The 14021-nt window shown below is 34.9% G+C and overlaps 1 protein-coding gene and 1 non-coding gene across 9 annotated transcripts in view; one reads left to right on the top strand and one right to left on the bottom strand.

Moving 5' to 3' along the window:
- Positions 1-14021, bottom strand: part of Tut4 (terminal uridylyl transferase 4) — a 100006-nt gene that overhangs the window by 11732 nt on the left and 74253 nt on the right. For all 8 annotated transcript variants that reach the window (NM_175472.4, XM_017320139.2, XM_017320141.2 and 5 more), the window contains 4 exons: positions 5596-5673; positions 5241-5418; positions 4975-5022; positions 4808-4890 (listed from right to left, as the gene is read on the bottom strand). In NM_175472.4, the coding sequence (NP_780681.2) occupies positions 4808-4890; positions 4975-5022; positions 5241-5418; positions 5596-5673 (387 nt within the window). The remainder of the gene's footprint in view (positions 1-4807; positions 4891-4974; positions 5023-5240; positions 5419-5595; positions 5674-14021) is intronic.
- On the top strand, positions 10087-10193 carry Gm22345. The gene has a single exon (XR_003955439.1). It is a non-coding gene; the product is annotated as a U6 spliceosomal RNA (small nuclear RNA).

Below are 14021 nucleotides of genomic sequence, written 5' to 3'. Positions count from 1 at the left end.
AGTACAATGCAAAGAGGCTACAGAGAAGTGGAACCTCAATAAATTAAATGTTATTTTCAACTACAATTTATGAAAAAAGAAACTGCACCTCAGAGATTTAAATCATTTGCACATGGTAATGAAATTGGCTAGGTTTCATATGAAATATTTAAAGTTTTCTCTTTAATGATTACAAAGCTCATGCTTTCTGTTAAACAATGCTACTCCTACAAAGAATTTCTAGTCCAGCCGATTCAGAGCTCTGTTACACAGAAAAACCCTGGTTCAAAAACAAAAACAAAAATCCCCGGCCACCACCCCAACCCATAAAAACCAAAGGAATTGTTCTCCTTTCCAAATGACTTTATATAAAGAAATCATCTTGCTTAATTAGATTTGCAATTAAAAAAATAAAAAAACATGTGTATGGGTATCTGTCCATGAGGTTACATGGACCATGTACATGCAGGAGCCCAGGAGGCAAGAGGGGGGCATCAAGTCTGCTGAAGCTGGAATAACAAGTGGTTGTAAGCTGTCCATGTGGGTGCTAGGAACTGAATTATGAAGTGCTCTTAATGACAGGGCCATCTCTTTACCTCTGCAAATAGCCTTTAAAGAATATGTAATACTTACCATATGTGTGTGTGTGTGTGTGTGTGTGTGTGTGTGTGTGTGTGTGTGTACATAGATATATATATATACATATGTGTGTGTGTATATATATATGTATATTGTGGAATGTACCTGAGAAGTCTAGAAAACATTTTTCAAGTCTCCATACTAAGTTGATTTCTCTTTTTTCCTAGCCCTTGCTGAACCTTGTCAATGCTCGGTTTTTCAGGAACACTAGTCTATCCTAAGAATAGCTATACTCCTGGAAGCCAGGAAAGCAAATTTGTTGCTGATAAAACATTGGGAAACATAGAATAAAAGTAAGAGATACCAAAATAAGTTGGTAATAAAAATAATTGAATATAAAACAATGGTCAGTGTAGAAAAACTGAAAACCATATATATTTCTGGTTATGACTGTAAAATAGCAAAGCTAAGTTAAACACACAAGCATATGAATAATCAATGAAGCCAGGAATTCTACTTCTTGGAGTAGTTTAATGAAAACATAGTCATGAAAAAATTACCCATATATTCATAAAAACACTGCTCATAACAGCTACAGCACAAAAGCAACCCAATTAAACAACTAACAAATGGATGATTAATATAGTATATTTATATAGTGGAACACTATTCAGCCTTAAGAAGAAATAAAGTATTGACACATGCTACTACATGTAGGAAATATAAAATTATGTTTAGTAAAAGAAACCAGGACCAAAAAGATCACATATTGCATGATTCTAACTGAACAAAAAGAATAAACTCTAAAAGAAGACTAATGGATTAAGAATAAGAAAGAGGAACTCTCTTGGAGCCTGTCCTATGATCGGGAGTTCTTTCTTACTTTCCATAATGACCCTCTGCTTCCTCTTCTTAAAGAAGAGGAGGAGGAGGAAGAAGAAGAAGAAAAGAAGGAGGAAGAGGAAGAAGAATGTGTATGTGAATGAGGTAGGGGAGGAACAACTAGAGAGATGACCCTAAATTAAGAGCAATTACGGCTCTTACAGGAGACCAAATTTCAATCTCAAGAACCTACGTGAAGCAGCTCACAGCTGTCTGTATCTCCAGCTACAAGTGGATTAACACTTCTGTATTCCAAGGACAGATACTCAAGTGTACAAACCCAGACAGCAATCAGCATGCAACCAAATAATTCAAGTGCAAAATATATCTTTAAAAAAAAGAACTCAGAAATAAAAGTAATATACATTTTGTTGATATAGTTGCCAAATATTCAGCCTAGTGAAAAGCTCTGAATTATACTTTATCAGAATTACACCTCTTGGGAGCGGGTGGGGGACTTTTGGGATAGCATTGGAAATGTAAATGAAATAAATACCTAATAAAAAAAATTATCAAAAAAAAAAGAATTATACCTCAACAAGAATGTTTAAGCTAGTATAGTAACATGCAAGCAGGCAGCCAAATGGCAGAGAGAGAGTCTAGAAAATGAATAAAGAAGCCCAAGTATTAAAGTATTACAGCAAACATGCTTAGAATGGACACAGAAATAAACTCAGGCAGACTTAAGAAACTAAATGACAGAGGCCCTGTAAGACTGACATCCATGGACTACAGGTATGTACCACTATGTATAATTATAATTCTATTTTCTACAAAACACTGAACAATAAACAAATAAAAACAGCAAAAAATTTTCCTTTATCATTTTTCCAGTTGCTTAAGGCAGAAACAGGCATCATCCAGACTGTTATTCTTTATCTATCATGACTAATTAATCATCTGGTAGTGGCCATTCTACTCCTAAATGATCTTCAATTCATGTTTTATTACCTCACCATTAGTGACCTAGTTTTGAGATTTGAAATATTATGAAAATAATTACTTTAAGACATTTAGGTGATAGACAAACATGAAATGTAATTCAAGAATCTGCGTAATGAAAGAGCAAAAATATTTGCAAAAATTTATATATTTAAGAAAGTCAAACTATGTAATTTACTGATTAAGAGGAATGTAATTTTATGAGTGTGTGTGTAGAGAAAGTAATTTACTTGAGGTTACAAAGATAGTGTTTTAAATCAAAATCCATGGCAAATATCTGTAATCCATCTCTAACAAGAAGGAAAAAAAGGAAAACTAAATAAAGTGGGTCACCAACAATCTGCGTGGTGTGTCTCTGACCTGGAACCTGTTGCCTGCCTTTGGATCCCTTTCTCCCAGCTGGGCGACCTTGTTTGGCCTCAGTGGGGGAGGAGGATGCACTTAGTCCTGGTGAGGCTTGATGTGCCAGAGTAGGTTGAAAAGAGGCAGAGTGGGATGGGGGCTCCCTCCCTTTATCCTCTAACTTAGTGAAATTTGATTAAAACAAAACATAAAACATTTTCAAAAAACTTAATTATTTATGTGAGTATCTGTATGTATGTGTGATGTGTGCACACCATATGTATGCTGCCTGGTGCCCATGGAGGCCAGAGCCCTAGAACTGTAGTTACAGACAGTCGTGAGCTGATGTGGGTACTGGGAACTGAAGTCTACAGGAGCTATTAATATCTATTGCATCATGTCTCCAACCCTTTAAAATAAGTTTTATAGGATGAGAGATTACAAGTAACTAAAGATATAATAAGACTATCAAATTTTACTGAAAGTCCAGCTGAGGGTGGCAAGTATTAATTTATAATTCTACTAAACTTTAGAAATTGTCTAGGTTTATGACTCTTTTCCCATTAGTGTTATTCAAACACACAGACAAATGATTCCTGGAGTTAGTATAAGGTTGAACATATATGAATACCACAGGATAGTCGGCACTATATAGTAAGGAAAAGTATGAAACAAAAAGGAGACAAGTTCAAATGGGAAAAGAAAATGGAGACATAAGATGGATAAGGAGAAAGTATATTACTATATATTAGAGAACCAAATGGTAGAAAAAAAATAAAGTGAGAATGAGAAGATAAGACTAGAAAATATAAAGGGGGGGAGGCTCTGAGATAGGGTCTCATGATAAAGCCTATGCTGGCCTCACGTTCACCAGCTGACCTTGATCCCCCTGCCTCCACTTCCCAAGGGCTGAAATTAAACCGGTGAGCCACCAAATGCAGCATATTTATCTTTCTGGGCAATCTTACAAGTATACAACATATTTATTCGTAAGAAGGATGTTAAGTGTAAGCATGAAAGTGAATAATTAGTTCCTGTTAAGTTATAATACTGACATAATAAAGACAAAGACCCAAAGAAAATAAATTACAGTAAGTTATGAAATACCATATACTAAAAATTAAAAGAGAATAAAAAGATTTTAAAAGGATTAACAAGCTCATAGACTCCTTTTTAGACTTCCTTTTCTTTCATGCTTATAGGTGTTTTGCCCACATTAGACTCCTCTTTATAAGTATCAAAATAACATTTAGTTTACATGCTAAATAAAAGACAAAACTAGAGATTTTTCTATCTGTATAACTAGTTGCAATGCACTGAATTATAAAAAATTAGAAAACTTTTATTAATAAGGTGAAATTATTACATTTAAGTTAACTAAGGACTCATATAGTATCTCCTATTGAATATGCACATAGTCAAAATTACCGTAATTCCAGGTAAGATGTCACTAAATATTGTTCTGCTATGTTAATGGATTAATGAAACTACTATGTTTTTTTCTACATCATTTTGTGTTTCAAAACTTTTGAGTTTTGAAATCTCCTATTTAATTATTGCCAATGTAATTATTATTTACTATTAAGGGGATGTCCAAGAGGAAAAGTGTTTTGCTTTTCTTACCCTACCATCAAAAAGAAGAGTTCTAAGACTGGATTGATCAAGTTTCTAGGGACATTCTTATGTAAAGACAAATAAATGGGTTTTCTCAAGTTTTTTTTTTTTTTTTTTTTCTGTTCAAAGTCTCTTCCTCTAAAACTGAAAACTCCTCTGGTCTCCTAAGCAATGGAAAGCAAGCAAAAGCTGAGTGAGACCAAACAGCAGTGTGTGAAAACAGCAAGTGGAGTCAGAAAAAGGAAATCTGTCTCTGCTGTCTAATCCAGTACACTGCGACCACAGCAGATTTTAAGCAGGATTCGTGGTAAGTTGATACTTCAGATTTCTCCTTTCTGTGAATTGCAGAATGGGAAAATCTGCATCAGAGGTTTTGCTCCCTTGCACTCTGCCATCTGTAAAAACCCGAAATGTCAATGAAGTTCTACAAGAAAAAGAAAGAAAATAAAATTCTCAAATATAAACTTACAGCTTCTCTGCCAATGAGTGGATAAAAGGGGGTACCAAAAAGTTTCCTTCCATTGATAAACGCCTTCATAATAAAATTAGTCACTGTTGAAGAAAGAATATAACAAAAGATTTAGACACTACTTATCAGAAATTTGAATGCACATATTCTCTACTTTTAAAACTTACTTTTTCTAGAAACACCAGCACCAAGGTTATGATTCAAGTCAAAAGGATCTAGAAAAGAAATATTCATAAATTAATATTTATAAATATTATGCCATAAAGTAGAGTGTGCCAAACAGGAGTCTAGTGCTATATACTCGCAAACTATCCAAGTGAGTGAATTATCCTCTTAAAATTAAGTGATTGAAAACAAGAGGTTGACTCTTTTTAGATCAGCTTTCCCTGCTAAATTTTTGTGTTCTTGAATTGAAAGTAATGTAAACAGTCACCTTCAATTGCAATGCATTTAGAAGTCCACTGCTTTTCAAAAGTGGTCAGCAGCTTCTTCTGCCGAATACTGATTACATACTCCTTAAAATCAAACTCTTCTGTATAGAAGCGAAGCAGTCCTAACCAAAGCTCTCCCAGTGATTCCGTGTTCTTCCCAAGTGAAGGTAAACGCTTTTTCTTCAGTTAACAAAATGGGAAGGAAAAGAGAAATATGGGAAGAGGAGGATAAGGAAAAAGAAGAGAAAGGTTACATATTATTAAAAATATAAAGAATAAAAACAAGTAAAATTATTAAAGTATGCATATCCTAATGCCATCCAGTATACTATAATGTAATAATTATACAAAAATTACCAGCTCTTCTGTTTTATCAAAGAAAAAGGCATTCCATCCATCAACCATTCTCTGCGGAATCTGCTTCCCATCAAAGATCTGCATAAAAAGTATTATTATTAGATTTTAAGTTATCCAACCTAATAACCTACAAGACCGGATCATTTTAGGATTTATCTACAAAAAACATTAATGAATTACTTCCCAAGGAAAAACATTAGAATGTTATAGCTTGATGCCAAGTAAGTGATTAATGAAATACCTAACCCAAGCTGAGATTCTCCATACACATTTATTATTACTTATGGCTTGTTGGCGTATCAAAATGTATTTGTATCCATATGTATGGATAACTACAGCCCAAGATTAAGTAAAATAAAAGTTAAAAAAAAAAGTTTCATTAAGGGATTATAAATGTAGGCATACAAAAAATAATATTGATTCTATACCCAAAGAAAACTGTATCACTGTTCCTTAGTACCTTTAATCACTTACTAATATAAGGCTAAAATGTAAGTGCTTAAATATCAGGTATGTTTAATGGAAAATTAAGTACCTTTCCCTGAAAGGTTTATAACAAATTATGAATCCTTCTCATTAAGTGGCATATTGTGGCCTGAAACTTGAAATCCTCCTGCCTTAGACTCCAGAGCATTGGATAATAGACATATGTCACTATGTCTGACTAAGAAATACTATCTTATGAGAAAAAAAGCATCCAACATAAAGCAGTTATTTTAGATACAATTGACAAAATTGTAATTTTATGATCTGCTTTCCTTTTTATGGTCTCATTAAGTAGCCTAAGCTGGCCTCAAGTTTGTTATGAAGCCAAGTGTAACACTGAATTTCTGATCTTGCTTCTAGCTTCTGAGTAATAAGATTATAGGCATATAACACAATGGCTAGTTTATAATATTAGGGATCAAACCCTATGCAAGCTAGACAAGCATGCTACCAACTAAGCTGTACACCCAGCCCTTGTGACTTGCTTTTCTGAAAGAGGATTAATAAAAATGAACTAAAGTAGAAAGGTATACAGTATTGCTTCACAGTCAGCAAAACTAAGTTTTAGTCTCAGGCCTATACATAGATTCTGGTCAAAATAATTATCCCCATAGGCCCCCATAAAGTTAACCCAGTAAAAATAAAGGTTTACACAAGCAGTTTATAAACTGACTTTCTGAAAAAGTACTTGTTTTATATTTACTAATGTGGATATGCGTATGTGCAGGTGAGTGCAGAAGGATGCTGGGAACTGAATTTGGGTTCTCTGCAAGAGCAGTAAGCAGTCTTAATTGCTTAAGTCATCTCTAGAGTCACCAAATTTATTTTTAAAAAGAGATGTATTCATTTTTATTTTGTGTGTCTGCATATGTGTTGCTTGCATCTATCTGCACCACACGTGTACTCAGTATCTGTGGGTACCAAAAGGGTGTCTGATCCCCTGGAACTCAAGTTAGAGATGGTTGTTAGGTTTCATGTTTTTGCTGGAAATTGAACCCAGGGCTTCTGGAAGAGCAACCAGAGCTCTTAACCACTGAGCCATATCTCCACACCCTAAAAATTTACTTTAAAAAGATTACATTTACTTATTCTACATAGATGTGCACACCACTCAAGAGCATGTGCCATGACACATCATACATGTGGTCAGAAGACAGCTTGCTCCTAGGAGTCAGTTCTCTTCTTCTACCTTTTTTTAAGTCCCAAAGATAACTTGTTTTTTCAAGTCATCAGGTTTGGGGACAAGGGCCTTCACCTGCTGAGCCATCATGATGGATTCCCTAAAATGTAGCCTTCTTGAAAACTCAAATGTGAAGCAAATAAAAAACAGAAGTATCTTATTAATTTTAATATTTATTAGTTTTTATTTATTTTCATATATATTATGGTTTTTAAAGACAGAATCTGCCCGTATAGCTCTCAATGACCTAGAACTCACTATGTAGACCAGGCTGAACTTGAACTTATATATCCACCTGCCTCTGCCCTACCGTGCTAGAACTAAAGGCATATGCTACCACCCCTGTCTCCAGCCCAGGACAAAACTGTTTTAAACAGAAAAGACAGCTTTTCTTTTCCTGTCTTTACCTCTCCAAACATACATAAAATAAAACCCAACAGTGTTTCAAATCACTTGATATCCATGGAGCCCTTACCAAAGGGCAAGTGGTTTACACTCCTGTATGTCTGGCATCTCAAATTTCGTTTTCGGGTTTAAGTTTCTTGTGGTTAAGAGAGCTACAGCCTAAACATGAAACACAAAACCCCACTAAACCAAAGCTTACCATAAACAGATTGTTGACTGAATACATTCTGTATGGGTTGTTTTTTTTTTTTTTTTTTTCACAATTGGGGAATAAAACTTTATTAAAATGAAATAAAGACCTGTCAAGTGCTGAGACATCATAGCTTTCATGGTTTTTACTACTTCAACTACATAAGATAACTTCCTTGATATTTTATTCACAGGCCGTAAATTTCACACTTAAATTTTTATGGTTCAGTGGGTTTTGGCATATGTAAAAATGTGTGACTTTTACCATAATCAGTTTTATAATTTTTTTACAACTTAAAGAGAAACCTATTACCTCTTAGGTGTTATTTCCACAGCCCCCATTCTGTATGTTAAAGATAAAATTTGCAAACATTAAACTAATTAAGTATCTTGGGAACACTTATATATAATTTAAACAAATACAATCACCTAAAATTGTTCAGTGCACATTATGTTTTTTTCTAAGACAAAAACAGCAAAGACTTGGAGAGATGGCTCAGTCGGTGAAGCACTGGGCTCACAGAACCCACATAAAAAGCTGGGCATGATGCTATATGCTCCTGTAATCCTACTGACTGTGAAACAGGATGCAGATAAGACAGTGACTCTAGAACTGGAATTGAAAAGCAGTGATCGAGTATTTGCCTAACATGTACAAGGCCTGAGTTTATGCTCTCAAAAAAGTGAAAGTTGGAAGAGGCTAAAGTAAAAATGTTATCATATGAGATTTAGATGTTAAGGCTAGGGATGGAGTAGTGTGGTTGGTGCTGCCTGCTTAACATGTAGGAGACCCAATTTCAATTCCTAGTACCCAAAACAAAAAATAAACAAAAACCCAAAATCATATTTGTATAAGAAACTTGAAAATTCCCATGTCTACTTTGTTATAATAGTTATGATCTACCCATATACCAAAATTATACTTTTTTTTAGTTGTGTTAAAGCAAAATTTACTATCATAAATATTTGGTTCATTGGTATTAAGTGCTGAGCTACCATCACCAGTCATTTAGTATTTTTTTTTTTTTTTGTTTTCTTGTAAAACTACAAGCATGTGTGTTAAACTGTTATTTTTCCATGCATCCCTTCCCCAGTGGTGGCAACCACCATCCACCACTCTACTTCACGTATCTATGAATTTGATTATTCTAAGAGCCTAATTAGAATCAAATACTATGGTCTCTTTATTAACTGGCTTACCTCATTTGGTATAATGTCCTCAAGGTTCTTTGATTAAATTTAATTTTCCAGTTGATATAGTTTAAGAAAGGATAAATTTTCATGTAATCAACTAAGAACAACACTCCTAAATCTCTTTTACTGTTAATTTTTATGTAAAGAATGTTCTTGGACTTACGATTTGCTGGAACAGAAAAAAAAACTCTGCTTAAGAAAGTTCCTTTTGACCTGAATGTATTATTGATCAACAACAAAAAACCCTCCATGGGTTAGGAACTCAGTTTGGTGGGAGAGCCCTAGCCTAAAGGTTCAATCCCCAGAACTACAAAAGCAAAACAACACTCCAAAAGCCAAATCATGGTGTGGTGTGGTGCTATACCTGAAACCCCAACTACTCTAAAGACAGCGGCATAGTAATGACAGGCCAGTCTGAGCAATTTAGCAAGGTTGACATAAAATATAATCTGTAATATAACATAAAAATTATAAATTTATAAAATATTTAACATTATAAGGGACCGTGAGAATACTGATCATTGGTATAGCATTTGCTTAGCATGAAAAGGGCCCAGGGATCAATCCGCAGTACCATAAAACAAAACCTTAACTAAACCTGAATAACTAGCTATTTAAAGTTAAATTTAATTGCAAATGAAGCCAGAGATAATTAATGTTATTAAATAAATCATTAACAGTAAAAAAAATTTGATCTGTATCCAATACTTAAATAATATCAGAAAACACAAACCCATATGACAACCAAAAAGGCCTAGAAGCAAAATCATACACATCATCAGTCTAACAGTATCAGTCTCCACACTGTCCCAACTCATACTGGGTACACTGATTGCCTATTTTGGTTTTTTTGAGACAGGGTTTCTCTGTATAGCCCTGGCTGTCTTGGAACTCACTTTTGTAGACCAGGTGGGCCTCGAACTCAAAAATCCACCTGCCTCTGCCTCCCAAGTGCGGGGATTAAAGGCGTGTACCACCACTGCCTGGATTGATTGCCTATCATTTTAACAACTATGGTCTGTTAAAAAGATAATGGAGTGTTCTCTTTCAACAGCACATATACTTAAACTGAATTGACACAGGGAAGATTAGCATGGCCTCTGCACGAGAAGGATAGCAAATTCATGAAGCATTCTATATTTTTAAGAGGCCATGAATCTGAAAGGGAGCAAAGAAGGTATAGGGGAGAATTTGGAAGGAGAAAGGGAAGGGGGAAATAATGTAATCATAGTATAATCTTAAAAAAATGAAAGTAATATTTTAAAAACAGATCATGGGAAATTTTCAGTTGAATAAAAGAATCCTATATTTCTCTTAACAGTAATAATAATTTTGGTAATAATAATCACAAAAATATGGTGGAAGAATATTTAAAACAAACATCACTATGAACACCTATTTTAATATCTATTGTTTAAAAGGCATTCAATTTCTGGGTTTCATTTATTAGGTTGCTTAAGACAGGGTCTCACTATGTACCCTTGATTGGCCTGGAGTCCCCATATAGACCAGGCTGGCCTGGAACTCCCAGAGGTCCCTTACCTCTGCCTCTTTGAAGACTAAGATTAAAGGTGAATATATGATCAACTTGCTTTTTTTTTAAAAAAAAAAAAAAAAACTTTTGAAGAAAGGTGTTAGTATGTAGCTAGGTTAGTTTAGAGCTGCTTGGTATATCCCAGTCTTGTGAGCCACTTGCTAATTATAGACTTGAACCCACCTAAAAACCACTTCAGGGTCTCTGATGTACATAACAATAAAAAATACTATTCCTACATTATTTGGTTGTGTCTGTTAAGACAGAATCTTGCTATGTAGCTTAAACTTGAAATCATTCTCCCGTATCACATCTGCCCGTGGTATTATAGTTTTACTGATAATGAAACTCACAATCCTGAAGGTTAGGCAGGTGGTTAAAGCCCATACTATCATAATTATGGGTTTGAATAAATTCTAAGCCCAAATAAAATACCCACATATATTAGCCAATGCTGCCTCAATGATTATTAATCCATGAGAGATCACAGAAAATACTCTGAAAAAAAATCTGTGGCCCACTCATGTATACCATCAACTGAAAAAAGTATAAAGGGCTGGCGAGATGGCTCAGTGGGTAAGAGCACCCGACTGCTCTTCCGAAGGTCCAGAGTTCAAATCCCAGCAACCACATGGTGGCTCACAACCATCAGTAACGAGATCTGACTCCCTCTTCTGGAGTGTCTGAAGACAACTACAGTGTACTTACATATAACCAATAAATAAATCTTAAAAAAAAAAAAGAAAAAAGTATAAAATACAGAAAGTGATAAAAATGGGCTTTGGCAAGCCTAATTTAAATTATGGAAATTTCTAAATAGTCTTTACTGAAAGCTAGTCATAATGGTACATAACTTTAATCCCAGTACTTAAGAGGTAGAGGCAGGCAGACCTCTGTGAATTCAAGGACAGCCTGATCTACATAATTAGTTCCAGAATTATATAGGGCAACCATGTCTTTAAAAAAAACAAACACAATTCTATAATAATCATCCAACTTTTAAAAAGTTACCATCAGGATATGATATGGGTTTTCTCCTTATAGAGAGATTTGATCAACATTGTCTTGGGGTCATGGATACAATGATGGCTATAAAACAGCCCAAGACCATCTTCTTTCCTGCTAGTATGTGTCTTAGTTGTCTCAGACACAGTGTCTATAACCTGGAGCCTAGACTATGTTTCTGTTGGCAAGAAATGAGGAAAGGTTACTTCTGGGCACTAAGAAATAAAAGCCAACCCAAGTTTAGTGGTTGTATGCCTTTAATCCCAGCACTTGGGAAGCAAAGGCAGGAAGATCCTGCCTCAGCCTCCCAAAGTGCTTCAATACAAGCATGAGATATATACCCAGCTAAAACCATTTTTAAAAGGTACATTCTACCAAAATGAACAAGGAAAAAAAAGGCCTGTATAAGTCAAAGAAATTAAATCAATAGCTAGTAACATTTTTAAAGCAATGAATCAATGTATCAAAATAATTATACATCAAGACCAAGGGAGTTATATCCCAACTTTTCAACATACTAAAGTCAAACTCATCAATCACATTAATAAAAAGGAGAAAAGTGAGACTGCTATTTTCAACATATTCACAAAAAAGCATCTAGTAAAACTCAATACCCATTCATGAAAATGAAAGGAAAACCAAGCATAGTGACTCACAACTACTTCCAAGTTGAAGAAGAATCAAATAAACTTAGGAGTTCAAGAAAAGCCTGAGCAATACAACACACAGACACACACAGACACACACAGACACACACACACACACAAACTATATCCCCCAAATATAAACACAGTTAGGCATGGTAGTACAAGACTATAAAATCCTAGCACTCAGGAAGCAAAATTAGAAGGATCACCAAAACTTCAAGACCAGTCTGTTGTATATATTAAGTACTAAGCCAGCCAAGGGCTACAAAGAAAATTTTATAAAATTAAAAAACAAAGCAAAAACCACAATGACAAAAATAACAAAAAAAATCCTCCATAATAAGAATTGATAAGAATAATAAAATATGCAGGGTTCTCCTTTGGCAGAGCAGAGCTAAGCAGTGGCACTATGAATGGTACTTCTGCATGAAGTCTTTCTCTGCTTCTTCTTGGAACTAATTTTTATTTTTCTGTCCAATCCTTGTCTGAACCTCATGCTTGCCCAACCAACTGAATCTAAATCTAGTTTACTTGTGCGTCTCCTTGTGATACATGTCACTTTAAAAAATTTGCTAAAGACCAGGGCTACCGAGATGGTTAAGTCTTTAAAATCATGAGCTGCTCTCACAGAGAACCAAAGTTTTGTTTCAAATACCCACATGGTATACATTCATGCAGAGACATACACACATACACATCTAATAGAACGGCCAAAGTGAAGAACACAGATAACACCCAATTCTGGTAAGGATGTGGAACAAGAAGAACTTTTCCTCTTTTCTGATTGGAAAACAAAATGATACAGCCACTTTGGAAGAGTTCAGAAATTTTACTTTAAAAAAGTAAATATTCAATTACATGCTTCACTAATCCTACTTAATAGTATTTGCTTGGAAGACTGGAAAAACACATCCAATATAAAAACCTGCAACTGGGTCTTTTTGTTAGTTTCAGATAGGGTCTCACTTTGACCCCAAACTTAGTATGTAGATGAAAATAACCTTGATCTCTTCCTGATCTTCAACTTCCATCTCCAGAAGCTAAGATAACAGGCACCTCTATGCTTCCTTTATGTGGGGCTGGGAATCAAATCCAGGGTCTTATGCATGCTATGCAAACACTTGACAAACACAACTACTATCCCCCAGACTTGTGTTTTGTTTTTTTTAATTGATTTTGATTTTTGAGACGAGGTCTTGCTCCATAGCCCAAGCTGGCCTTGAACTTACAATCTTTCTGCCTCAACCCCTCAACTGCTGGGAGTATATGAGTACATCAAGCCAACCTCATTCATGGGGATCGTTGTATCATTTGTTAACTATAATTGTCAAAACTTAAAAGTAATTAAGATGTCCTTCAGTGCAAAACTGGATAAAGAAACTGACATAAGATAAAGAAATAAACCAATGAAAAAACATGAAGAAAATGTAAATACATATTACTTAATTTGAATATGTTTAAGTCTGCTCTCCCCTCAAAGTGCATGTGTGTGAGAGTAACTTTAAACATTTATTTTATGTGTATGGGTGTACTGCCTGCGCAAATGTCTGTGTCCCATTTGTGTGCCTGGTGTCCAGGAAGGCCAGAAGAGGCTATAAGATGCCCAGCCACAGACAGGAATTGAAACAATTGTGAGCTGCCATATGAATCTGGGAAATGAATCTGAGTGCTCAACAAAGACAGCTTGTGCTCTTAACTGCTGAGCCATCTCTCGAACCCTTCAATAATTAACTGTCAATCTGTCAGAACATAGAATCATCTCTTAAAGAGAACATGAATAAAGGAT

Source organism: Mus musculus, chromosome 4 (genome assembly GCF_000001635.26).
Source record: "Mus musculus strain C57BL/6J chromosome 4, GRCm38.p6 C57BL/6J".
NCBI classification, from domain to species: Eukaryota; Metazoa; Chordata; class Mammalia; order Rodentia; family Muridae; genus Mus; species Mus musculus.
The sequence above is the reverse complement of the archived record's forward strand: the minus strand, read 5'-3'. Positions and strand labels throughout refer to the sequence as shown.